At 34.9% G+C, this 25464-nt stretch overlaps 4 protein-coding genes across 4 annotated transcripts; 1 reads left to right on the top strand and 3 right to left on the bottom strand.

Annotated features, from left to right (window-relative positions):
• Nucleotides 1-2326: 2326 nt before the first annotated feature.
• LOC137829577 (zinc finger CCCH domain-containing protein 11) lies at nt 2327-7423 on the bottom strand. Its single transcript, XM_068636406.1, has 8 exons — nt 6924-7423; nt 6733-6817; nt 6488-6628; nt 6291-6379; nt 5888-6076; nt 5677-5807; nt 5404-5506; nt 2327-2882 (listed from the first exon to the last, which is right to left on the bottom strand). Exons 1-8 carry the CDS (start codon nt 7089-7091, stop codon nt 2709-2711), a joined length of 1080 nt encoding a protein of 359 aa, XP_068492507.1. The 5' UTR covers nt 7092-7423; the 3' UTR covers nt 2327-2708.
• Nucleotides 7424-11460: 4037 nt separating this feature from the next.
• On the top strand, nt 11461-12312 carry LOC137829347 (protein MAIN-LIKE 1-like). Its single transcript, XM_068636156.1, has one exon. It carries the CDS (start codon nt 11461-11463, stop codon nt 12310-12312), a length of 852 nt encoding a protein of 283 aa, XP_068492257.1.
• An 844-nt stretch (nt 12313-13156) lies between these two features.
• On the bottom strand, nt 13157-14821 carry LOC137829346 (uncharacterized). The gene is made up of 4 exons (XM_068636155.1): nt 14358-14821; nt 13643-14243; nt 13376-13567; nt 13157-13303 (listed from the first exon to the last, which is right to left on the bottom strand). The coding sequence occupies exons 1-4, from the start codon at nt 14819-14821 to the stop codon at nt 13157-13159; spliced, it is 1404 nt and encodes a 467-aa protein (XP_068492256.1).
• Nucleotides 14822-17334: 2513 nt separating this feature from the next.
• LOC137829575 (DNA topoisomerase 6 subunit A) lies at nt 17335-19741 on the bottom strand. The gene is made up of 2 exons (XM_068636405.1): nt 19125-19741; nt 17335-18303 (listed from the first exon to the last, which is right to left on the bottom strand). The coding sequence occupies exons 1-2, from the start codon at nt 19629-19631 to the stop codon at nt 17557-17559; spliced, it is 1254 nt and encodes a 417-aa protein (XP_068492506.1). The 5' UTR covers nt 19632-19741; the 3' UTR covers nt 17335-17556.
• Between the last annotated feature and the right edge of the window lie 5723 nt (nt 19742-25464).

The following is a 25464-nucleotide window of genomic DNA, read 5'->3' as shown; positions in this document are numbered from 1 at the left end:
ACATAACAAATTAATACAAAAAGGGAATCCAAAATAGATCTCTAAACTCTTTTAAATATTGTTTTGCACTTGTACTTGTATTCGCTCGTGTAAAAGGTATAGCATATCACATAAAAAGCACATACATGGTAAGCTATTGATATGAATTTTCAACAATCATCAATGCACAAAAGAATAAATTCCATCAAACACACAAAAATCATATAAACCACACATGGATTTATACATAAAATGATTTTCAACAAATGAAATATCTACTTACATCTTCCAAAAGTATGTCCTACCAAAAACTAACATTTGATCCAAATCAAGACTTCAATTAATAAGTGAACCTAAAGTAATGGATCAAGGTAAGTTCATTACAACTTGAGTCGGACATTTACTTATGTCGCATTGTGCAAGAACTTTCATTTAATTCTCACCACATGATATCTTAGTTATGTGACTTAGACAATCAGTAAAGGATGAGGATGTCTTGTATAACATGATGTCTTTATTTAATACACCACTCAAATAATGGTTCACATATCATCTTATATTTGTGACCCCAAATTCATACAATTCTTATCATTCTCAATAATAATTTTCATACAACATATTTATTTAAACAAAATCATAAATTAATTAAATATACAAATTAATATTTTATTTACATTTTTATTTAATATTCACATTAAATCCCTTAAAAAGAAAAAAAAATCGACTTGAGAGAATATATTTTCGTTTTGCCTCACTTGAGCGGGAATTTTCTTGTTTGAGCAAACATCTAGCAAAGAACAAAGGTTAAGCTACAATTCTATTTTTTGCTTGTTTGAAAATCTTTTGTTTTAGCAAAAAATAGAACCAACAACAAAGGTTGAGTTTCTACTCTATTTTTGCTTGAGAAAAAGTATCATAAAATTAATTTCATGCAACATAACCAAATATGTTTTCTAAAGTTTTATTCAAAATCACTTTAAAAATACAATTTAAAAAAAAATAAAAAATAATCATTACAACCATAATTTGCTCAAATATTATTTTTCACCAATTTCAATCATTCAAACTCAATATATATTTTCTTTCAAATGCATAATGTAACCATTATATCAACATCTCAACAAATGTATTGAATTCAAAGTAGATCAAATTTAATATCTATTTACTCAAACACCAAATTATACCCAACTTAAACTCAAAATATTATCATAATTTTCAAACATTTAAATTATTTTTAAACAAAACATAATTCATCCTAGAAATCAAGAACATAATTCATCCATAGAAATCAAGATAGTGTTACCAAGTCACATTTATATATAATTTATTCTGAGATTCTGTAAAAAAAATATAAATAGTTTCTTTTCCCTGTAATTCCTTATTCTAAAGTCACTTCTAATTACTCAAAATAACTTTTTTTTTATCAGCTACTCAAAATAACATATAACAAAAAATTCAAATATAACAAAAATTCAAGCTTAATCAAATTTCTGAACTAATTTCACCTGAACGAGTCAATACATTTTTGGGTTTTCTTATAATTTTATTATATTTTTAATTAAGATGGAAGAATATGAAGAATAAAGAAAAATATGGGGATCATATAATTTATTATATATTTTAAAAAATTAAGAATGTCATTCCGCCTTTTGACTCGTAAGAAATTCCACCACTTCATATCTATCCAGGCCAATATCTGTTAATCGTTAATTTATAGAAATTATGTTTTCAATTTAAACTTACTAAACTAAAATTATTTCAAAACTACTTAAATTTTAAAATTTCTATTTTCATTATTTGAATTTAATTTTTAAAATAACTAATTTTATTTGTATCAATATCTTAGAATACAATTTTATCTAAAATATTATTTAGAATACAATAATCAATTGAATGTATATTAAAGAATAAATCTTTTTAATAATCTTATTCAAACAAAAATTTAAAAAAAAATTCAAGGAATATGCATCCAAGTATAAAATAATTTGTAAATAACATTTTAACAGATACCAACAAATAGTGGAATAGGTAATTCGACGAATTTTTTAAACAGAATAAGTAACAAATATGTAGCATTTGTTCCCACCACTAAATACGTACGCTACAAAATACTTGATCACTTCATGTTGAGAAGAAAAGAAAGTACTGAAAAAACAAAAGCAATTTTTTGAAGCACATCATCATCTAGTGTTTTTTCCAACAAGATACGCATAACCTTCCTTAATACTTAAATTATAAAACTTCCAATTTAGACGATTTCAGATAATCCAAAAACAAGGTAAGAAAACTAAACTCCAATTCAAAAACTAAAGCATACCTAACCTGAAGTATCTAGCTAAAACATCCATAACACAACAAGTACCATTTTATGCTTTGATGGCTTCAAGAAAATCACATGCACGAGAACAATTGAAGACCCCTTCTCAACATAGAGGAAACTCATGTACAAATCAGTTACAGTCTACGTACACAAGTCTACCCGTCTCAAACAACAAAAAATGTCTGTTGAAGGTCCAATGGGGGAGATCTAATAAAACAAGAAACTGGATTATATCAAACTGCCATTATTCATACCAAAAGCGATGCTGCTGATAGTAATTTCATTATCACCACAGCCTTCATTCAAAAACCTTCCCTGAAAGCAAGGAGAGCGAGAGGCTAGAGGTAATGCTCAATTGTTCAGCAGAGACACAAAAATGTCACATGAAGATTATGACTGATTCTCAGGACTAGGCTTCAGCTCCCGTTTCCTTTATTTGGATTGATGTCTTGGCTAAGCTTGCTTCCAATTCATTTAACTCATCCAAGTCCAACTCGTCCTCATCATCATCTATGTCATCAAGAGCTTCACTATCAGCACCAGCTGAGGTGCTTGGACCATCTTGAGCAGCGTTCCCATTACCCTGAAGTTGAACCCAACAATTAGAAAAACGAAAGATACAGCTGATGTTAAAAAGGATACCATATTTAATACTTAAAGCACACATTTTAACTGTACGTTGAATAGAGGAAGAAATGTAAGCGGTGGTGCTACAGGCCAATATTTCCTCTTGAAACATAGTATAATAAATCTACAACAATTAATAAAAGAGGGTTTTTATAACTGTTCTCTGTGTACACAAATCATTTTCCTGTTTGACTCTTAAAATTAAATCACAACAGCAACTAATCATTTGTTGTATATTCTGCTGACCCAGTTGTACATAACAGTAAATGACCACAAAAATGAACTCAGTTCCTAAACAAAACTTTTCCCGGTAACGACTACCTTAATACCCACACTAACGCACAAAACCCACAATGAAGGGTAACCACTGATTTGAGAAATTAAATCGACTGAAAAAGAAAAGAAAATATGTTGAGTAATAGTAATGGAAAAGTAGCGGAGATAAACGGCTAAATCCACCAAAACATAACTGCATATACTTCATAGTAACTAGCAATAACATAACACTGCTGCAGTTGGGTGTCAGTATTTTCTATACACTATCTTAATTTATTGAGTTAAAATTTAATGTTAATATTAATTTTAATTTTATGTATTTTTAAAATAAAATATACACATTATTATTACTAGTAAGAAAGAGACACCGTATGCGTCTATAATTAATAAAATTAATGATGTTGGTTCCAGAGAAAGTAGTAGGTAGTTTGTGGTGCATAATGCTATTGAAATATGTGAGTGATATATAGAGTAATGTGGGTGCTATTGAAATTAGAAAAAAAAATATCTAAACAAACTATTAATATGCTAAAAGTAACGGCAGTCATATCAACAGCACAACGCCCTACAAATCACTAACTTCTTTCAACAGCATAACACATTACAAACAGAATGCCTCTTTCCCACTAGTAGTAATAATATGTATATTTATTTTTAAAATATATAAAATTAACATTAAATTTTAAATTGTTAAAATAAAATAGTGTATAGAAAATATGAACACACAAGTGCAGCAGTGCCTGTGTTTCTGCTAGTTACTATAAAGGCCAACCACACCCGCAACCAAGGTGCAAGCAGTAATAAAGGCGCAATAGTACTTCAAAGGCCAACCACATTAGAAACCCAGGTGCAAGCAGGTAAAGCACAAAGAACTTCAATTTTGTATTTTTTGGAACTTGTTACAGGTACATTATATCCCATTACAAGAATGGGCTTTCAGAAACAAGCACAAGTTGTGCAGTCAATACAAACAAACAAAGTCCAAGCCCTTCAAGATAATATGGCAATTCACATTCTAACTACTTTACAAACCACGAGAGTTTATTTCTAAAATGTAGTGAAGAATCAAACAAAATTAACTCAGAAAACAATTTGGTACTGCTACCCTGAACTCCATGCAAATTTTTTAGCTCAAAACATCATAATGGGGAAAGCAAACTCCTAAAAGCCAATATTGAGAGGAGAATCACCACCTTAAATCAGGGGTTTGAAGGTTGACAAGGTACTCATACTCGGGCATCGAGTCACTAAGTTGCACTAAGACCAACTTGACACTAATTAAAAGATCGTCAAATTACCCAAGGATTGTTAACATTCAATACTTCAACTTAGAGGTCTTAGCGGCCATTCACGTTATTTGGTGGAAAAAATGTTTTTAAATTCAAAAACATATTCTAAAACTTCACAATAAAAATTAGTTGTTCTAGTGTTCTTCTGAAATCAAAAGCTAAAAATATTTACATTAGTTAAGCAAAGAAAAACTACATAAAAAGGTTATATCATATAAGTGCATTTTCTTCTAAAACCCATCTAAATGTACCCTAATCTTAACTTCATTTAGGTTTCGATGGAGAGGAAAGAAAATTATTGAAATTTAAAAAAAAACTTGCTTGGTTTAAAGAAAATAAAGTGAAACAAGTTGACTTAGGAATCAAGTTTCAATTTTTTTCCTCAAGTTTCCTCTACAATTCAAATTTCAACTCATTCAGGGTAAATCCTAGATCACATCAAATAGGGTGGAGAGCAGCAGCAGCTAGACCACACCCGAATATGTAACCAACATCCCAAAGAATTTTAAAGCAAAGCTTAACAATACACAGGTGAATATAACTAAAAAGGTAATCACTTAAATTTATTTAGATTTATAAAATGAGAAAGTATATCATGATTATAGATTACAGTGGCACTCATAGTCCCATTACAGATACTGCCATTCACTCATCCCAACTACAACAATTCAGTAGCAGCCAAATTGGCCATAACTTCTTAAAATGTTGGCAACTGTGAAAGTTTTATTTTGAACAAAAGGCAAAGCACAACATTCCAGTAATTATGGTCGCACACAGCAGCTTTTTATGTGAATGGAAATCACTAGCAGCATTTATCTCAGATTTGCACTTACCAGGTTGGTTATCAGAATTTGAACATACTAAATCAAATGTGGAGATGTGGACAAGAGAGACAAGAATAAAAAAACTTACATTCTGTTCAGTTTGATCATTATCTGGCTCTCTCTGGTATTTTTCATATGCTTCTGCATCGTCCACAAACAAGCTAGCATTTGACAAAAATAGCTCCCGACCACTGCATTGGAGGAGAAAATAATGTAGCCAGATTAGCAGGAGGGAAGGTAAAAAGAGTGTCCACCTTCATAACAACATGCACATCCCACAGTTTTTCACCATTTTTTATTAAGAGGTGGGGGCCATATACATACATTCACATGTGAACAATAGGAATGGATAATGATGTACCTCATACGGTCATTCTTAGCCCTCTCTGCTTGCTGTGCAGCTAAATTGGCATCTCTTTCTTCTATCTTCTTCTTCTTCCATTCATAGAATAAATCAGGAGTCATAGGAGTCGTAGTTTTCACTTTGGCACGCTATACCATGTGATATTTTGTTAGATAACCTGATAAAATATTATGACATAGCTTCTAACAAGAAGGACAAAAAAATTCACCTGATTTTCAATATCCTCCTCGATTGATATCTTGTTAGCTTCTTCCTCTAACAAAGCCTTCATTTGGGATTTCAAAACATAACCAGGTGGAAGAGCATGTCTATAATGGCAATTCCTACCACCATTGGGGCAGACCCAAAACCAACCATATTGCTTCTTCTCTACCGCATCCAAAAAGTGTTTGCATACCTGGAGATATCAGACAAACAACAGACAGCAGTCATTTCGAGTAGCACAAGCCAAACTACAAAAACAATTTGAAAATAATGCAATACCACCAAACATTCAATAGAAGCCCCACAATCAACTAAAACCACAATTAACCACAGAAAGAGAAAATGAATACCAAACAAATAAATGTAACAGTTAAGATTCCATGTCCAACAAATCAAATAAAACATACAATGTCAGTTGGTTTATTATGATTATAGTCATCTTTCTTCGACTCCACCACCTTCTCCAAGGTCTCTTGATCCCAGTCCTCCATTGTGTCTGACAACACGACACAAACCAAAAAAATTAGAAAAATAAAAACTTCAATCAAAACCAAAACAACACCTAAAAAACAATTATCATCATTGAACTAACTAAATGCAATACCCTCGTCACGCTTATCACTGTAAATATCAATCTTTTCCCCTTTCCTCTGAACATTCAAATCATGCGAAAACTTGCACTTGAAGCCTTTGGCACACTGCCCCACTTTAAAAAACTCACACAATATAGACTTGGGATCAACACCTGACCAAAGCAAACTCAGATATATTAGCTTCCACTTCCATCAACACTAATAAAAAAAAGTTATAACAGGAAAAATGGTACATATAAAATGATTAGTTCATTACCAACTGGCACTTTAGGCTGAGTAACAGCGATTTTGAACAAATCATTTAGTTCCTTCTCCTTGGCCTTCTCTTCCTCCTTCTTTTTCTGTCATCACCATCACAAACAATCAATTATTTTACTTACCTAACAATTACAAACCAATCATAAAATTTATAACTAACAAAAAAACAGAGATAATATATATACGTACCTTGGCATCGACTTTGGCGGGATCGACCCTGGGCTGCACTGATTGCTTAAGGTTCTGGACATACTTCTGAACATTTTTGCTCTTATTTTTGTTCTTGAGACCGAAGGTTTTGTCCTCTACAACCTTCTGCTTCTTCGCTAAATCAGCTTTGGACTGCTTCGGCGGCATATTTTATCGGCATCAAAAATTGAGAACAAATATGTGTTAGCTAATATTAATTGTTTCGCTTCGATGAAAATCGAGAATAATCAAATTAGGGAAAGGTATGAACGAAACGAATAATCGGTATGGTGCGAAGGAGACGTGATTTGGAGAGGGGAAGAGGTTTGGATTGGTTTGGCTTGGTTAGGGTTCGGAAGTGAGAGGCGAGGGGTGGTGTAGGTTCCAGAACATTACAAAGAGGTTCAATTCCCGATCTACCCCTCGAAAGTACTCTTGGCCAAATCCACGAGTTACAATGGATTAGTTTGAACACAAAAATATAAGGATGTTTTGGTTCCAATTCCCTTGTTGTTATTATTATTATTACTATCCATATTTTTTTAGATATTTTTAATATAATATTATTATACGATAAATTTATAATAATTTTTTAATTAATATATGATAAATTTATAAATTATAACATATTTATATAATTTCTTTTAAAAAGATGAGAATATTTGTATATATTGTTATAATATTAGGAGAAATACATGAGCTGTACATTTTAATTTAATAAAAATTATTTTGTTTGATAAATATTTATGTAAGTTAATTATAAATATTTAAATATAACTCTATTATAAAATAATTAAATATGTATTTTTTATATACACTATGAGAAATACATTACGTGTTTTTATTAGGATAGTAAAAAATAAAAATAAAAAATTTATCATAATATTTAAAGTAAAAATATTATTAAATTTTATAAAAAAATTATGTTCATAAATAATTTTAATAATTTTACGCACGTTGTATATTATTATTATTATTATTATATACGCACGTTATTTTCTTAAAAATGTTTTTATTGGAGTGTTTAAAAAATAATTTTTAAACTTTTTTCCTTTATCTTTATATTTTATTTAAGAGTCAGTGTTGAAACAATAACTAAAAAATATAATTAATGTTTTAAATTGTGTATAAATTAACATGGAGTTTCTTAATAAACTATATTTTATTAATGATTTGTAAGACATGTTTATCTATATTAAACATAATCATAGTTAAAGTCTATAGTTGCGGACATCTTTTTACTTACCAGGTAATTTTGAGACAGGAAAGTTATCTTAGTTCAGTCTTAACTAATTAGCAAATTTTTAAAAAAAATCTTTGCTAGTGATCTTTGTGGCATGATCACTCATTGCATATTAAGTTTGAAGGTACTCCTTGCATATTAAGTTTGAAGGTTGTGAGTTACATGTTGGATTTGGGTTTGGGTTTAAATTAGAGAACACCAATCATATTTTTGCATCTTATATTCTCTAATAAATGCATCTTATATTCTCTAATAAATTAAAAAAATCTGAAGGACATTAGTTGTATATGTGCATGACGTTCTAATTGTATGTATAATTGAAAATTTCATCTTCATGTACTTCTAATGTTACCATTAAGTATGTAGGAATCTGAGCAACATCAGTTGCGTGCGTGTTTGACGTTTTCCATTATCATGTTAAGTTCGAAACATTTGTCTTATTCAAATTAAAATATCTCCTTGTCTGCCTAAACCTCTATAGAGTCTTGAGACATGTGTAAATTTATTTCTTAACTTTGAAATAAAGGTCCCAGTGATTTTGAAATAGGAGGATATTTCAAAATCACACCTCATACATATAATGTGTGTACATGCAAGAAATGACATATTTATGTATGAGGTGTGATTTTGAGGTCACAAATATGAGATGATGTGTGAACAATAAATGCTTATAGATATTAAGCAAATATCTATGTTGTAACAAAGATTCCTTAGTTTTAATCGTGGTTTAAGTCAAGTAAATTAAGACATATAGTTCTGAGAAGCTAAAAGGGAATTTATTGTATTTTTGAATCACAAATTGGAGTTTGAAAGAGTGAATCAGAATACATGTTAAGGTCTGGCAAGGATATACTTTAAACTCACCCTTATCCATGTAGTTAAGGTTTTATACCTAAGGTGATAAAATAAACCATGTGTTAAATATATCGGAAGATGCTTAAAACATGTATTTTGGAAGGTGTTCATAGATATTTCTTGGTGAATCCATGTGTGATATGTATACATGTTCATCTGATGTGGAGAACTGAAAGACCATTGGTGACTATGTCGTTCAACATTAGATCGCATGAATTAAAATTTTAGATTTCTTATATATTATTTTGGTAGTTTGCCATTGTGTAATTATTGTCTATGTGATGACTAAAGTATAGGATTTGGAGTTATGTTTGGAAGAACATAGGAGTGAAAGTTTTGGGTGTTGCTTTCTTCTTCCTCTTATAGACAAACAATATGTATATTATATGTTTGTAAATGTTAAGCTTATGTTAAAAGTAGCTACTACATAGACTTTCTTTTGAGTTTGACCCTATGAAATTTTTTTAGAGATGTTACACAATCTATTAATAAATCATTATTTTATTATTGTCAGGATAAAACTATAGCAAATAGAAGGGTTTGCCCTAATTTTTTCAATTATATTATCATAATATATATATAAGTAGTAATTATTTTATTTAATAATTTAAGTAGGTATATTATATAATTTAATTGCTATTTATTTTATTGAAATGTTACTGTTTTATAGTTTTTTTAATATAATTATCAAAACAGGTTAGTGCAACTTGTTGGGTTTAACTCACATTATTCTACGTAATAAACAAGTCAATCCAACATGACCACCTCTTTGTGAGTCCTAAAAGTGTTGGGTTTAACTCACCTTAATCCACTTAGTGAACAAGTCAATCCAACATGACCCATCTCTCTGTTGCTACCTGCATCGTATCAATTCTAACATGCACCCAACCTCTTATTAAAATGATAAAAATATCGCTCTAAAATGACGAAAATAACCTTAAATAAAAGGAGGTGTAAATAAAAATAACTTTTCAGAACCTTTTATCCGAAAATATTTCGAATTTAAATATCCAAAACACACTTTTGAATTCCAGAAATTTTTATCTAGAATGTATTTTTAATTTTGTATTTTGGATTTTTTTTATTCGAAATGTATTTTTTTATTTTTGAATTATATTTACTATTTTAAATTTTTAAATCCGGAATAAGGATAATTTTGAAAATTTAGAAAAATGATAGGTTAAAGGTTAGAATTGATATGGTGTAAGAAGAAATTGGCACATTCTCCCTGCACCCAACACATTCTAACTTGCACCCAATCACCTATTAGTAAAAGACAAATATACCCTTAATAAAATTCTGAAAAGTATAATTATGATATGCACCCAATTTCCTGCACCAACCCTATTCTTCTCTTCTTCCATTCCATTGTGCCTGAAGCAGTGCCGCAGCCACCGTCAACCACTGTGTTGTCCAGCCACCGTGAGCAACCTTGTTGTCCAACCACCGTGAGCCACCTTCTTCTCCATTCTTCTGCAGCCATCGTGACCTTCATTATCACAGGCAGAGCACCAGAAGTCGAAGGTACGTCATGCTTCCGAATATTTTTAACCGTAAGTGAGTTTTAAGAGTTGTGGATATTTTTATCCGTAAGTGAGTTTTGAAAGTTGCGGATATTTTTATCCGTAAGGGAGAATTGAGTTCCGGATATTTTTATCCGTAAATGAGTTTTGAGTCCGGATATTTTTATCCGTAAGTGTGTTTTGACTTACGGATATTTTTATCCGGAATATAGTTTAGGGTTGCGGATATTTTTATCCATAATAGGGTTATGTGTTGTGGATATTTTTATCCAAAATTTGTTGTTGTCTTGCGGATATTAATATTCGTATTAGTGTTGTTGTTTTGCTTGTATGGATTAATTTATATGTTCTTTTATGCTATATGTGTTATAAATTTTTATATATGTTGGATTGAATGTTAGATGGTAAGGACTAGAGGTGGAGGAAGTTCTAATTTGGACCGTGTGCGACCAACTGCATCAGTGAGAAGAAAACGGGGTGGCCCAAGTACGTCAATTCTAAATGAATAGTTTGAAGATTGTATTGAACAAGAAGAAGTTGAAGTGGATGATGAAGGCTATCCAGGAGGGCCATTGGATAAGTCCTTACTCGTTAATTATGAACATCATGTAGCCAGACAGTTGTGGAATGGTTTGGTAAGTAACGAAAGATAATTTTTTTTGAATTTAGTATGTATCTATTTATTGATGATATATGTTGATTATTGTAGGATCGTGGTGAGTTAAAGGTGGTTTCACATGGGAGGAAGATAAATAAATTAGGAGAACCTCATGAACGCATACAAGCTGCTGTAGAATTGTTTGGCTTAGGTGGTTTGCTTCATGCTAGTTATGAGAGTTAAGACCGAGGACTGTTGTGTGCTTTTGTAGAGAGGTGGCATGTAGAGACAAACAGTTTTCACTTACCAGTTGGGGAGATGACCATCACTCTTGATGATGTGTCAAATTTGTTGCATTTACCCATTGTCGGTCAATTTTACACGCAGGAAACCTTAGATTCAGACTCGGCAACTGATTTATTGGTAGAATCCCTTCGTGTTGATCGTGCACTTGCATCTGAAGAAACAAGACACTGTCGGGGAGCTCATGTGCGCTTGAGTTGGCTAAGAGATGTGTATGGAGACGCATGCTCAAGGAGGCAGTGGACTGTGGCTGCCAGAGCATACTTACTTCACCTTGTCGGTTGCACTATTTTTGCGGACAAGAGTGCTACATCAGTTAGTGTCTTTTATCTTGGATTTTTTGTTGATTTGAGGCTTACCGGGGGATATTCTTGGGCAGCAGCTGCCCTAACTCACATGTATGAGCAGCTAGGAGATTGTAGTTATGCAAACACTAAGCAACTAGCTGGTTATGCGACATTGCTGCAGGGGTGGATTTATGAGCACTTCCCGTCTATAGGGATGAGACGTATGCAAGCATTGTATTCTGAAGACCAACCTCGGTGTAGGTTGTATGATGCTGAAAAAGGTACTTCAATTGTTGTTGTCCGATCACAGTTGGATACATTGACACCAACTTCCATTCGATTTTGTCCATACAACGAGCATAGGGAAGAACGTCCATTCGAGTGGATTTCCTTATTCCGTGGTTATTTGAGGCTTGGAAATTGGACACAGTTGCACATGCCAGAACGTGTTCTGCGTCAGTATGGCTATACACAGATCATCCCTCGCAACCCATCTGTACTTGGACATGGTCATCCGGATACAAATGAAATGGACCGTCGATGGTTACATTTCAATGATTATGTCATGACTATGCCATAGCACCTCATCCTGACGCTTGCATTCAAGAGTACATGGCTTGGTTTAGGGCTGTATCACATCCATATGTGATTAATACGGATGAGGATGACCGTCCTGTACCGGTACCCTCAGATGCACGTGATCACGAAGCAGTGCCAAGTCATCCTGAGGAGTCACATCCTGCTCTGGTATGCTTCTAACCTTGTTAACATATTAATTTGTATTATTTTTTTCTAATAGTATGTCATTCATGCTTGTAGGGTATTTGTCGTAGAATTACAGAGACATTGCAACCATTACTTGATCATGGCGATGTCGTGGAGGGCAGCCCTGTTTGGGAAGGCATACAAGCAGCCATTATGTTAGCACGAGGAACGACTGATGAAAGAGCTGTTTATGTCAGGAGACATGCACGTAGGAATGATTGATTAGGATTTCTTTTTATGTCAGATGTATTACGATTTTCTTTTTATGTAATATTTTTATCCATGACAATGTATTTGAACCTTATCTATATGTTTCAATATGAACCTTATCGGTTTTTGCTTCACGTTACTTCTATTTTAGTACACACCTCACTGGCTTACGCATATTTTTATCCATAGACAATTCACACACTTCCGAATATTTTTATCCGTAGGCACAAATGTGGCTTCCGGATATTTTTATTCGTAGGCACAAATGTGACTTCCGGATATTTTTATCCGTAGGCACAAACTTCCGGATATTTTTATCCGTAGACAACATATTCAGTTCTGGATATTAATATCCGCAGGCACTTCACTGAATTCAACATTGTGTGTAGGACAACTTCAAATGTACTAAACATCCATAAACCTAAATTATGCTATTACAAATGTTATGATTACAAATATCGTCTAATGGACATTAGTTGGGTATAAACTTGTATCCGGCTAGTGTAGTATGTTGACCAAGTTTGGGCCGCCGGATAACGATGTGATGCCCACAATATATCCGTAGGTGGAATTGGACAACCATCTTTGAGCTTGACCTATAAAGGTAATAAATATAAGGTACACAAATCTTGATTTACCACATAAATCTTGATTGATTTAGTTTATACCTGCACAAAATGATTTTCGTGGACATGTCCAATTGCAATGATTCGGTGATGACGGAAGTTACTTGGTGCTTGGGTTCTTAAAGGAAAAATACTCAATGATTGTAACATGGACAAAGAAACAAGAATAACATTATACCGATTTGCAATAACATATCCCATGTCTGAAATTGTCATCCACTTATCTGTTCCTGCCTGCAAGTACAATTGAGAAACAAAGTTAAATAAAGAAATGCAATGTAAAAATGAAATGGTGTTAGTGGTTGGTACCATAGACATGTGTTCCACTAGAAGTGACTTCTTCAAGTATTCATATCTATCATCACCACCAAAGAGTTGAACATATTTTTGTCTCCATTCACTTAGTTCTTTTAACAAATTCATTCGAACAACAGCCCATGACTCCTCTCCTATTCCCAATTGGGCAGCAACAACACGGTAGCCACAATGGCCATCAGCCTTAACGTCAACAACATCAACAATATATGGATGATACCCTACAAGGAACTGATCAAGGAAAGGAATACCTTTTGCTGGTACGATTTCTGGTAAGCTTTCTTCATTAGATTTTTTGCTCGCACAACTATCATGTTGTGAGTGTAAGAAATCCACATGTTCAAAATAAGAAGGGACTCGCTTAGTTGATCTCATGAATTTGGTAGGACGAGACATCTTTACAACACCTTTTGTTTTCACCTTATGATCTGGTGCGTAAATAGATGTCTTCTCTGGAAAGGCAATATCCTGCAATTTACTTTTGATGTTAACCTTACCTGCAACATCCAACTCTTTAAACCGCTTCGCGATGACCTCAAACTCTTTATCAATTGACAACTCATATGAAGATTGTTCAGTTGCAATGTCTTCAAAGCTTAAACGAGTTCACATCACATGTACTGATTTAAGTGGTATGCTACCAACACCAAATGAAGCCAATTGACACGCACAAGGAAGACCATGAGTACATGTAAGACTACATCCACACCTACTTTTATCAAACCCCACTAATTTAACCCTATCAAGCTCTTCCGAAATAAAGTTCAAAGCATATTTAGACACAAAACCTAACAACTTTTTGTAAGCTGTAACCTTAAACCGATGTCCAACCACATGCAAACTCTTTTGGAATGAAGCTTTGATTGCATTATGTTGTAAAATAATCATCTTATTGATGGAATCCCAGCAGAAACATAAATCCCCCATCGAATTATGAAGAACTCTCTTTAGGCTCCAGTGTGCCGCCTCAACTCTGTTACTTGTTGTGTTTCCTAAGTGCATCACCTTATCTATCCATGCCTTGAAAATTTTTTCTTTATGTGGACATAACCATGTATCCATCACATAATCAACAAATATAGGCCATGGAGAACAGACAACTCGAAGAGCATTGACACGATCTTCAAAGGCCTCAACAATATCACAATCCACAACAGATCCCCACACTTCCATTACTTGATTTCATGCCTCTCTTAGATGCACCAACATTTTACATTTTGCTTTCACATTTTTATCAATGTGAAACCGACAAAGCAAATTGTAAGATTCAGGAAACACCATTCTAATTGCATTCATTAAGGCAACATCTCTATCACATACCACCACCCTAGGGCATGAATCAACTCTAAAAAACAACCCTTTAAGTCTGTCAAGGGCCAAAAAAAAATTATTTTCCTTTTCTGCTGCTAGTAAACAAAATGCAACGGAGAAAGTCAAACCTGTAGACGTAATCCCAACAACCTCAAGTAACGACATCCTATACTTGTTCGTCTTGTATGTATTATCCATTAATATGACAATATTAAATGAGTTCACCAATTTTACTGAATCTGGGTATGTCCAAAATATATCTTGCAAAATATTAGAGACCTCATCACACCTACACCAATGCACGTACCTGTCTCGCTCCAGTAACAACATCAGTTGCTGCATTTCTGTTCTGTGACCTCGTTGTGATCTTCGGTGAACAGTGATTGCATTATAAACCTGCTTAATCGTGTCACATTCTTCTCATTTCTCTCTTTCATGGTTAGTAAAATATTTCTTGGCTTCACCGCAGTTTTACTCATATCCTCAACCATAACCTTTTCCTCTATACTTAACCTTCCAGCATACGGATGACCCACCATTGTCTCTGCCAAGTCATGATTGTGAGAACCACAAATTAATTCAACCATCCACCCTTGACCACCTTTGAATGGTTTGCCTCGCAATCTGAAAGGACACTCACACTTCCTACTTCCAGTTCGACTGACATCTACTTATTTTTTATACCGTCTGTATTTACCTCCTCTCTCACAACCTAACAATACATAGGTCATCCTTCCTCGTTGGCCCGTCCATGTATCTGACCTTAATATAACAATGACAAACCCATAACTATAGCCAACACTTCTCGCCCATTCTAACAGCTCATCTCGATCACAAAATACCTACAATAACATATGCCAAATTTAAAAATAATTCATAAAAAAAACATTCACAACCCAACATTGACCATACCTCATTTGTAGAAAATGTCTCACTACATTCATGTGCCCTGTGTTCATTATCTAATGCGTTATAACTTGTTGACTGCTCCAGATCAACATCATCTAATCCATCCCACACATCAATCTCCCCTAAAACTCCCATGTATGACTCTGTTGTATCCATTCGGCTGTTGAAAAAAATGAACACTTAACTTCCGGATAAATTAATCCATAACCAAAAAAATATCAACAGTTAGCTTCCGGATATATATATCCAGATTGCATAAACTAGTTCCGAATATTTTCATCCGTAAGGCAATGATGAACTACGGATATCAGCGTCCAGAAGCAACAAGCAGTTCCGGCTATTAATATCCGTATTGAAAATTTTGACTTCCGGATATTAATCCGTAGGCCAAAAAATAGAATTCTGGATTCCGATATCCAGGACCAGCTGAGCTCGAGAAAAAACCAGAAACGAACGAAAATGGATTACTTACCTCATTAACTTGGCAAACGAAGCTTACACTCAACTTAGCAACAATGAACGAAGCACAACCTCCTCTTTTGCAGCTCAAAGCAAAGCTTCACACATTCATGAACTTCCTCTTCTTCACCATTCAATGTTTTCATAAGTGAAGAAGACAAGAGCATTTTAGGGTTTTTAAAAGTATATCGGGTGCCAGTCACAATTGAACGGGTGTAGGAAGCAATTGCCGAAGAAATTACCTCCTAAAAGTGTTGGTCCAAATCGACTCACCACAAGTCTATGAATTAAATAGATTGATCCACTTAATTTAAAAACAAATATACTTTTCCAAAAATATATTTTTTTAAAAAAATTCTAACAAAATTATATAATCATTTCCCACTAGTTCTTAAATTTTTAAATGATTATAAAATGAATTTTGTAAGCCAAATATAACATTTAAGTTCTTCTCAATATTACAAAATACTAAAAAAATAACAAGTTAATGATGTTACAGCTTTGACCATTAAATATTAAATAACACTCACTCACTCACACACACTCATATTTAATTTCATTTTTTCTGATAAAAAAAATAAATTAAATAACACTCATAAGATAAATTTGTAACAACTTCATAAATTATAAAGCACTCAAGTTTTAAGCCGTTTTCTGATGGAAGAACAAGAAAGCAATACAACAGAAAATTATAAACTCAATGAGGAAAAACATAGACCATAAATTTACATTGGAACAATTTAGGATACTTAAAATTCACCCATGCTCCAACTGTAAATTGGATGGAGATGCTACAGCATGACCTAACTGTTGGGACAAGTAGAGCCACCATTTCAATCCTTAGATATTAATATATTACAACCTTGTACTGGTCGGACACAATTGCAAGAAGCCTATAATGTTTCCAGTTCAATTTGGAGCTAGCTCGAGCAAAACTCAGCATTTCAAAAGTAGTTTGAGTTTTCTAGTTCAATAAATCCGGTTCTCTGTTAACTGATGCAAGAACAAGAAGAAAACAGTAATATAAAATTATAAACGCAGTCTGAAAAAACATAGACTGTTCACATAATTTTTAAACAACTTTTCAATGAAGGATACTTCAAAACTCATCCAAGTTCCAGTATAAATTGGGTGGAAATGCTACAACATGACTAAGCAGTTGGGACAAGTAGTGGCATAGCAATAGCATAACGACCACTCTAATTCTTAGATATTACATTACTCACAGGTTACAGCCAGTCCTTCTGCTGCAACTTCAAGGGCAAATAAACTTCTGAAAGATATTGAAAACCGAAGGTACTTAAAGCCTGTATTTCAGCCTTCTGCTTAGTTTTGACCATCAAAGTCAATTCCTCAACCCAACCTGGATTCTTCTTGACAAAATCCTCCTCCAGCATGTCCTTCCCAGTCTTAATATCCTGCTCCGTCATTGGCAACCTACATTGCTCAGGTATCTTGTACTTGTCCAAATCACTAGGCCTAACCCCAAGCCACTTGATATCAGGGGTGGTCAAGTTGGCACTGTCATAGGACATGTTCTTTGACCCACACCCATAAACCGACAGAATCTTCAACCCGTAAGGATCACTGTCAACCAGAGCCAGCACCGGAAGCTTCAACTCTGTCTTCATCTTCCTCAAGAACAGCCTAGTGGCAACATCTGGCTGGCCCTTTGCAGTTACAATTATACAAGGAAAGCGGTTGTAGAACCTATCCTCAGCCAACCTCATATAAGCAGCATCCTTCTCCACCAACAGAATGAACAAAGCATCGCTCTGCATATCCCCAACTCGATCAATATTCGGTGGAATTGCCTTCCCTCCCATCCCCATTTTAGTGCAATCAATCATATCCCCATTGTCACTGAAAATCAACCTCCCAACCACCACCCCTTTCTCTGCAGCTACAACGTTGAGGCTGGACCTAGTGCATCCCAGCATGCACGAAACATCATCCAGAACAGCATCGGATTGGATCTGATTAACAAAAAAATGTAGAATTGTTTTTTTTTTAAAAGAATATCATTAGAAAAAATGCTAAATGATTATTTATTTGTGAGTTACTATATTTTTTGCTTCTATTAAATTGCCAGTTGTTGCTTTCTATCCCCGATTATAAAAAGGCTCCACTTTTCATCCCTGCATTTTCTAAATACCCAAACTTGTCATACAGTCTGACATTATAACTCTGTTATTATACAATTACTTTGTAATCTTTCTAACAAGCATTATAGTCATGAAACATAGATTTCAACCACTTGTTAGACAGATTATCAAGCAACTATTTAAAAACTTCTTTTTGTAGAGACTGCAGATACCATTGTGGATGGCAATCTACTAATGACAGAGACCACTATATGCAGCAAAATTCTCTCTTTGAATGTTTAACACAATTGTGTTTAATAACATTTTATACCACCAGTTAAATTGAAACAGGCTAGTAGCAGTTGATCCACACAGTCAGTTGCTAGACATGACAGAGTTAAGCAAATTGCTAACTAACCTAAAAGAATCAGGATACGTTTGAACAAACTTATCTATAAGTGCTTTTAGGAGAGAGAGAAAAAAAGACGGAAAATGAAATAAGATTCTTCACAAATTAAAATCGGTTTATACATGAATTAAAAATCATCCTTTAGATAAGAAATTCTACAAATTAGTCTTTGCATAAGCTAAAAGTAGCTCTTGGAGAAGCACATCAAATTTTTCCGTATTATACTTTCTCCTAAAAACTCGACATGAAACCATTTATTGATTGGAAAGAAAAGTGGGATGCTATAACTAGAGATAGATGATACCTGGTCTTGAAAGAGTTTGACGTCGGTGTAGAAGAGGTCACGCTTGGTGACGTGGATGCCTTTGAGGCAGAGCTGGTGAATGAGCTGAATGATGCGGGCGGTGATGGCGGACTTGCGCACGGTAGATATGTTGGCGAAGGGGCGTTGGGAGGACTTTTCCTTCAGCACGATGCGGTCCAGCTCCGCCACGTAGAGCTGGTTGGTGGCGGAGCGCGACGGCACGTCAAAGGAGAAGCCCTGGCCCGAGATGATGGAGTGCGCGATCTTCAGGATGAGGGACTCAATGTTGGACTGCACCGAGGAGAGGGACAGGTCCGCCACCTCGCGGCACCGGAACGGGAGTGTCAGGTCCTGGAGTGTTAGGGTTTGGGAGACTGAGGAGGACGAGGATGCGGTGGAGAAGTTTTTTAGGGTTTCGAGAATCAATGCGTCGGATTTCAGCTTGTTCTTGAAGGGCAGCTCGTCGCCGATTGGATCCTTTCGCCGGCGTTTGTTGTTGTCTGCCATTGACGGGCGGGAAACGAAACGAAACGAAACGAAATGGAACGCGGCAGTGAATGAAGAACTGAAGGCGTGTCGTTTGCTTGTAAAGGCTGAATTTTAATTTATCTTATGTTATTAACTAATTTAGTCCCTTGTTAAAAATAGCAAATTTAATTTTTATTATTTTCCATTTTATTTAAATTTCGTATTTTAGGGGTCTATTTAATTAAAACAATTAAAAGATTTTTTTTATCAGAAAAAATTTAAAAGATTGTTTGACATACAAAACTCGTAAGAACTTAATTATTTTTTATTTTTTTAAAAGACTGTTATGATTAGGATTTTTGTAATTGAGATTCTAAAGGATTCATAAAATTATAAGATTTAAATTCTTTTTAAGAATTTACAATTTTTTTAAAGATTAGATGCATTTAGTAATGAGATCAATTTCTCGTTTCGACCAGCTTAATAATATTATCATATATGTTCCTGCCGGTTGACCGAAAATATCTTAGTGCGTTGCTTTGACTCGCGTAATAAGGACTCTTTCGTCTCCGATTCAGATCTTCACCCTACACCGCCGTGAGTACCTGAAATAGAGTGAGCAAAGGGCGCCCTCGCGGCCATTTGCACTCCGACGATCAAGTCAGCAAGCAGAAAACACCAAACACCTCCATATCGGAGCACCGTAACTGAATGCTCTGAAGGTGTGTAACTGAATCGTAACTAACCTTTTCTCTCTCTCTCCAACCACTCGTGCGTACAATGAGTAAGCGAGCAAATGATTAGAGTGTGTGTGAAATCTGTGAAAACGTACCTTACTAAGCTTTCAGAGAAGCTTATATACCTTGGGTTTCAGTGCTTACTGCCACGTGACCTCTCTAACTTAACCGCAACTCCACGTGGAAGGCCTTACGACGCTGTAACCCAACTTAGGGAAATTCCAGCGTGTAAGTCTTCCTTCCTCGAAGTGCATCTAGCGCAAGGGGTGACTGCCTGGATGCCAACTCATGCGTCCCATGTTGGATTAGGATTCCTCAATCATATAATGAAACGAGAATAATGATTAAATAATACCTGGTAGACCCGTGATCGTATGGCTGAGGGACGAAGACATGATCTTGATCGGGTTCCCCTTTTAGGGTGTATCGCTTAGAATGGAATTATGTGAGTAGAGAGACAAAGAGATGAGAGGCTCGAAAATCCCTTTAGGGAATGAGTTTCTGCCGTGTGATGTTAGAATATGAGGGTGTCCCTTTAGTTGTCTGGTAATCTCTATTTATAATACACCCAAGGGGAACCCTAATTATTTATGGTAATAGTAATTACGTCCATCAAGTAATTACCAATAATATAATAGGATAATTATGGTAATTGATCAATTAATAAGATAAATAATCGTGAGGTGCCACATAATATTCTTACATTCTCCCACTTGGCCAAAGGATTATTTATTATGAGCATTAGATAAGTCTGGCCAGATTTTAATACTCATTTTAGTCCTAAACTATAATTGTAGCAGAGAAATACAGTCTTTGAATCAATATTCAACTCAAGACCCCCATTAATCATACTACAATACAAATTTAAAACTTAAGTAAATTTTAGGATCAATTGATAAGTAAGCCCTTTAGACTTTGATTTGTACAGTTAGTGTCTATGTATATTTAGGCATGCATAAACATATTTAAGGACACACAAATCAAGGTAAATGAGGAAATTTTATTAAACATAAGTAAGTACAAATGTGCTAAATAAGGTCTTTAGATAATCCCATCTTCGAAACATGTTCTTCGAATACTTTAGGTGGGAGACCTTTAGTCATCGGATCCGCAAGCATATTTTTAGTACTAATATTCTCAACCCAAAGCTTATTTTCCTCAACTCGCTCATGTACGAACAAGTACTTTGTATCAAGATATAATCCAGCACCACTCGAACTGTTATTGTTCGAAAAACTAACGGCAACTGAGTTATCACAATAAAGCTTCAATGGCCTGGAAATGGAGTTAATGACTTTGAGTCCAGCGATAAGATTTCGCAACAACATTCCATGACAAGTTGCATTGTACACTACAACATATTCTGCCATCATTGTTGAGGTTGTTGTTAATTGCTGCTTATGACTCTTCCATGAGATAGGCCCGCCTGCTAACATAAAGATATACCCAGAAGTGGATTTCTTGTCATCTTTGCATTTTGCAAAATCAGAGTCAGAATAACCCACCACTTCTAAACTGTCACTTCTCCTGTAGGTCAACTTATAGTCTTTTGTGCCTTGTAGATATCGAAGTACTTTCTTAGCTGCTTTCCAGTGATCTAGACCAGGATTAGATTGATACCGGCCTAGCATTCCAGCAATGTACACGATATCCGGACGAGTACAGACTTGAGCATACATAATGCTTCCAACTACAGATGCATAAGGTATCATCGCCATTTGCTCTTTTTCAGCCTCTGTTTTCGGACATTTAAAAGAACAAAAAACATCTCCCTTAATTACTGGAGTCACAGAAGGAGAGCAATGCTGCATGTTATAACGAGTGAGGACACGGTCAAGGTAGGCCCTTTGGGATAATCCCAAAATCCCCTTAGCTCTATCTCGGTATATTTCGATGCCAATAACATAAGCGACCTCTCCGACATCCTTCATGTCAAAATTATGCGAAAGTATGCGCTTTGACTCATGCAAAATGTCTATACTATTACTTGTCAATAGAATGTCATCTACGTAAAGGACAAGTATAGTACCACTCATCTTGAGGTAGGTGCATTGATCCACTTGATTCTTAAGGAAACCTTGTTTCTTCATGACTTCATCAAACTTTATGTACCACTGCCGTGAGGCTTGCATCAACCCGTAAATGGATTTCTTCAGCTTGCAGACTAGGTGTTCTTGACCTTCAGGTTTAAAACCTTCTGGTTGTTGCATGTACACGTCTTCATACAAGTCGCCGTTAAGGAAAGCGGTCTTGACGTCCATCTGATGTATCTCTATATCAAAGTGAGCTACGAGGGCCATTACGATCCTTAAGGAATCTTTTCGAGAGACAGGTGAAAAGGTCTCTTGATAATCAATTCCCTCTTTCTGAGTGAACCCTTTTGCAACCAATCTTGTTTTGAAGCGTTCAATGTTTCCATTTTGATCTAGCTTGGTTTTGAACACCCATTTAGATCCTACGGGTTTTACTCCGTCGGGTAATTCTACTAGATCCCAAACATTGTTTTTCTTCATGGAGTCAAGCTCATCGAGCATGGCATTATTCCATTCAGAAGACTGATCACTAGTAATGGCTTCATTGTAAGAGGTAGGATCAGTATACCTTCCGGCATCCATTTCTGCTTCAGTCAGGTAGGTTACATAATCATCAAAATTAGTAGCAGTTTTAGTTCTAGATGACCTCCTGAGCTGATTAGAGGGTTCTGCATTGTACTGATGTTTGTCGTTCAGGGTGCCTTCATTCTTGAATGGATTCAGAGTAGCATCAGGTTCTGAGCGTGGAGTAGGTGGTGCAGTGACGCGCGGAGTGGGTACAAGAGGAGTGATTAGAGGCAAATTAGTAGTCGATGTAGATCTCCCCCCGCCTCTTGTACTTATAGTAAATCCAGGTAAAGATTGTCACTGCTCCCACTGATCTTGAAATCCTCTAGGAAATGAGCATGCTTGGTTTCTACAATGCGGGTGACGTGGGAAGGACAATAAAATCTATAACCCTTTGAGTGATCGGGATACCCGATGAAGTGACAAGTTACTGTTTTCATGTCAAGCTTCTTTAAGAAAGGGTTATAAACTTTAGCTTCAGCAAGGTAACCTCATACTTTCATATATCTAAGACTCGGTTTCCTTCCAGTCCAAAGTTCATAAGGAGTTTTAGGGACAAATTTGGAAGGAACTCTATTGAGTATATGAACTGCTACTTTTAATGCCTCGGTCCAGAGGAATAAGGGCAAATTGGAGTTGGCTAACATACTACGCACCATGTTCATTAGGGTCTTGTTTCTCCTTTCAACAACACCGTTTTGTTGAGGAGTGTCGGGCATGGTGTATTGGTTCACAATCCCCTGACTTTTACAAAACTCATAAAATGGACCAGGGGCTTGTCCCAAATCAGTATGTCTACCATAGTATTCATCTCATCTATCTGATCGCACAACTTTTATTTGAAGATCAAGTTGTTTTTCAACTTCAGTTTTATAATCTTTAAAAGTTGTAAGTGATTCAGATTTTTCCTTAATGAGATACAAGTACATGTAACAAGAATAATCATCTACAAAAGTGATAAATGAATTATGTCCTGTTATTCCAACGATGCTGTAAGGGCCACTAATGTCAGTATGAATAAGTTCTAATAATTTTGAACTCCTAGTGGCACCTTTCTTAGTCGTGGATGTCATTTTGCCTTTGAGGCATTTGACACATGTTCCAAAATCAGTGAAATCGAGAGATGGTAAGACTTCATCCTTCACAAGTCGAGATAAGCGATCTCGTGAAATATGGCCTAAACGTTGATGCCACAACATGGATGAAGTTTCTAAGTCTCGTTTTCTCTTGGTCTTTGTTAAGTTCTCATTAGTATTATATGATAACAAAGATTTGGAGAAGTTATCATCTAGTTCTAACTTATAGAGACCGTTATCCAGAAAACCAGTACCAAAACAATTGAGAATTTAAAGAAATAGTAAGTTTGCCATGATGACCATGGGAAACATAAAAACCATCAATGTCTAACTTTGGTCCTGATACAAGATTCCGAGTAATTTCGGAAATATATAAGGTATCAAAAAGTTTAATACATTTTACAGTTTTCATAAGTAATTCTAAGGTTCCCACAACTTCGACAAATAGTTCTTGTCCATTCTCCATCTTAAGTGTTCTTTGGTTTCTTTCCAGCTTCTGGATTGTAAGGAATCCCTGGATTGAATTGGTCACATGAGCCATAGAACCAGAGTCAAACCACCAAGTATTAGTTAGAACATTTAAATTAAAGGACTCAATTATCATATTTAGATGATTACCTTTCTTAGCTAGTCACTCCTTAAAGCTTGAGCACTTAGACTGCTTATGTCCTACCTTGCGGCAGAACTTGTAGTAGGACTTGCTAGTGGATTTGTTAGAGCTGGAGGGTGCACTTGCATCAGTTTTAGGGACCTTATTATATTCCTTTTCAATGGAATTTGCCCTTCCGCTTCTTTGATTCAGTAGCCACGAGGTAAGCAACATCTGGTTTCTCCAGCTTCAGGCGCTCTTCTTCTTGAACTATCATAGCAATCAACTCACTCATGGACCATTTGTTCTTCTGAGTATTATAGTTGACTTTGAAGGCTTCAAACACAGAAGGAAGAGAAGTCATAATGAAATGGACTAGGAAACCTTCACGGATTTTCACCAGTCAAGGTCTCAATTTCCATATTAGGGGTTGGTTAGACGACGAATTAAGATACTTAGGCTAAGGAAAAAGTTAGAGTGACATAGGGAAACTTAGATCTAAAGCAGACATAAGTAAGAACCATTATGATAATGAAGTTGTGATAAAATCTATTATAACATCAAAATAATAGACTAGATTAGGTTCTACTTAAATAATCAGCTTTCACTTTGGTTAGTTACCAATTATTTAAGCATAATGAACAATTATAAGTAAGGTATGTGCAATAAGAATGTGACACATCATCTTTGGACAGAAGTGAACATTTAAGCTTATGCACATATTAAGTTTGCAAAACACAAGTGCAACAAACATCGTTGGACAAAATAGAAGTAATTGTGTTTTTAGACAAATGTCATGTGAATATTTAATAATTAAGTGTACTCACAAGTAAGTGAAGGTGCTTAATTAGACTCAAATAACAAGACATA

The sequence above is a fragment of the Phaseolus vulgaris genome, chromosome 7, assembly GCF_000499845.2.
Source record: "Phaseolus vulgaris cultivar G19833 chromosome 7, P. vulgaris v2.0, whole genome shotgun sequence".
In the NCBI taxonomy this organism is placed as follows: Eukaryota; Viridiplantae; Streptophyta; class Magnoliopsida; order Fabales; family Fabaceae; genus Phaseolus; species Phaseolus vulgaris.
This window is presented reverse-complemented; position numbering and strand designations above follow the sequence as displayed.

Excerpts from the sequence above, each read along its gene's own strand:
- LOC137829347 (XM_068636156.1), top strand. The coding sequence starts at position 11,461 with ATGACCATCACTCTTGATGATGTGTCAAATTTGTTGCATTTACCCATT.
- LOC137829577 (XM_068636406.1), bottom strand. The coding sequence starts at position 7,091 with ATGCCGCCGAAGCAGTCCAAAGCTGATTTAGCGAAGAAGCAGAAGGTT. Across the intron at positions 6,380-6,487 it reads CAGTGATAAGCGTGACGAGG|ACACAATGGAGGACTGGGAT; the intron begins GTATTGCATTTA and ends TCGTGTTGTCAG. Across the intron at positions 5,507-5,676 it reads GCTAAGAATGACCGTATGAG|TGGTCGGGAGCTATTTTTGT; the intron begins GTACATCATTAT and ends CCTCCAATGCAG.
- LOC137829346 (XM_068636155.1), bottom strand. The coding sequence starts at position 14,821 with ATGGAAGTGTGGGGATCTGTTGTGGATTGTGATATTGTTGAGGCCTTT. Across the intron at positions 14,244-14,357 it reads GTGGGGTTTGATAAAAGTAG|CTTTGAAGACATTGCAACTG; the intron begins GTGTGGATGTAG and ends AACTCGTTTAAG. Across the intron at positions 13,568-13,642 it reads TAGTGGAACACATGTCTATG|GCAGGAACAGATAAGTGGAT; the intron begins GTACCAACCACT and ends TTGTACTTGCAG.
- LOC137829575 (XM_068636405.1), bottom strand. The coding sequence starts at position 19,631 with ATGGCAGACAACAACAAACGCCGGCGAAAGGATCCAATCGGCGACGAG. Across the intron at positions 18,304-19,124 it reads TCAAACTCTTTCAAGACCAG|ATCCAATCCGATGCTGTTCT; the intron begins GTATCATCTATC and ends TTTGTTAATCAG.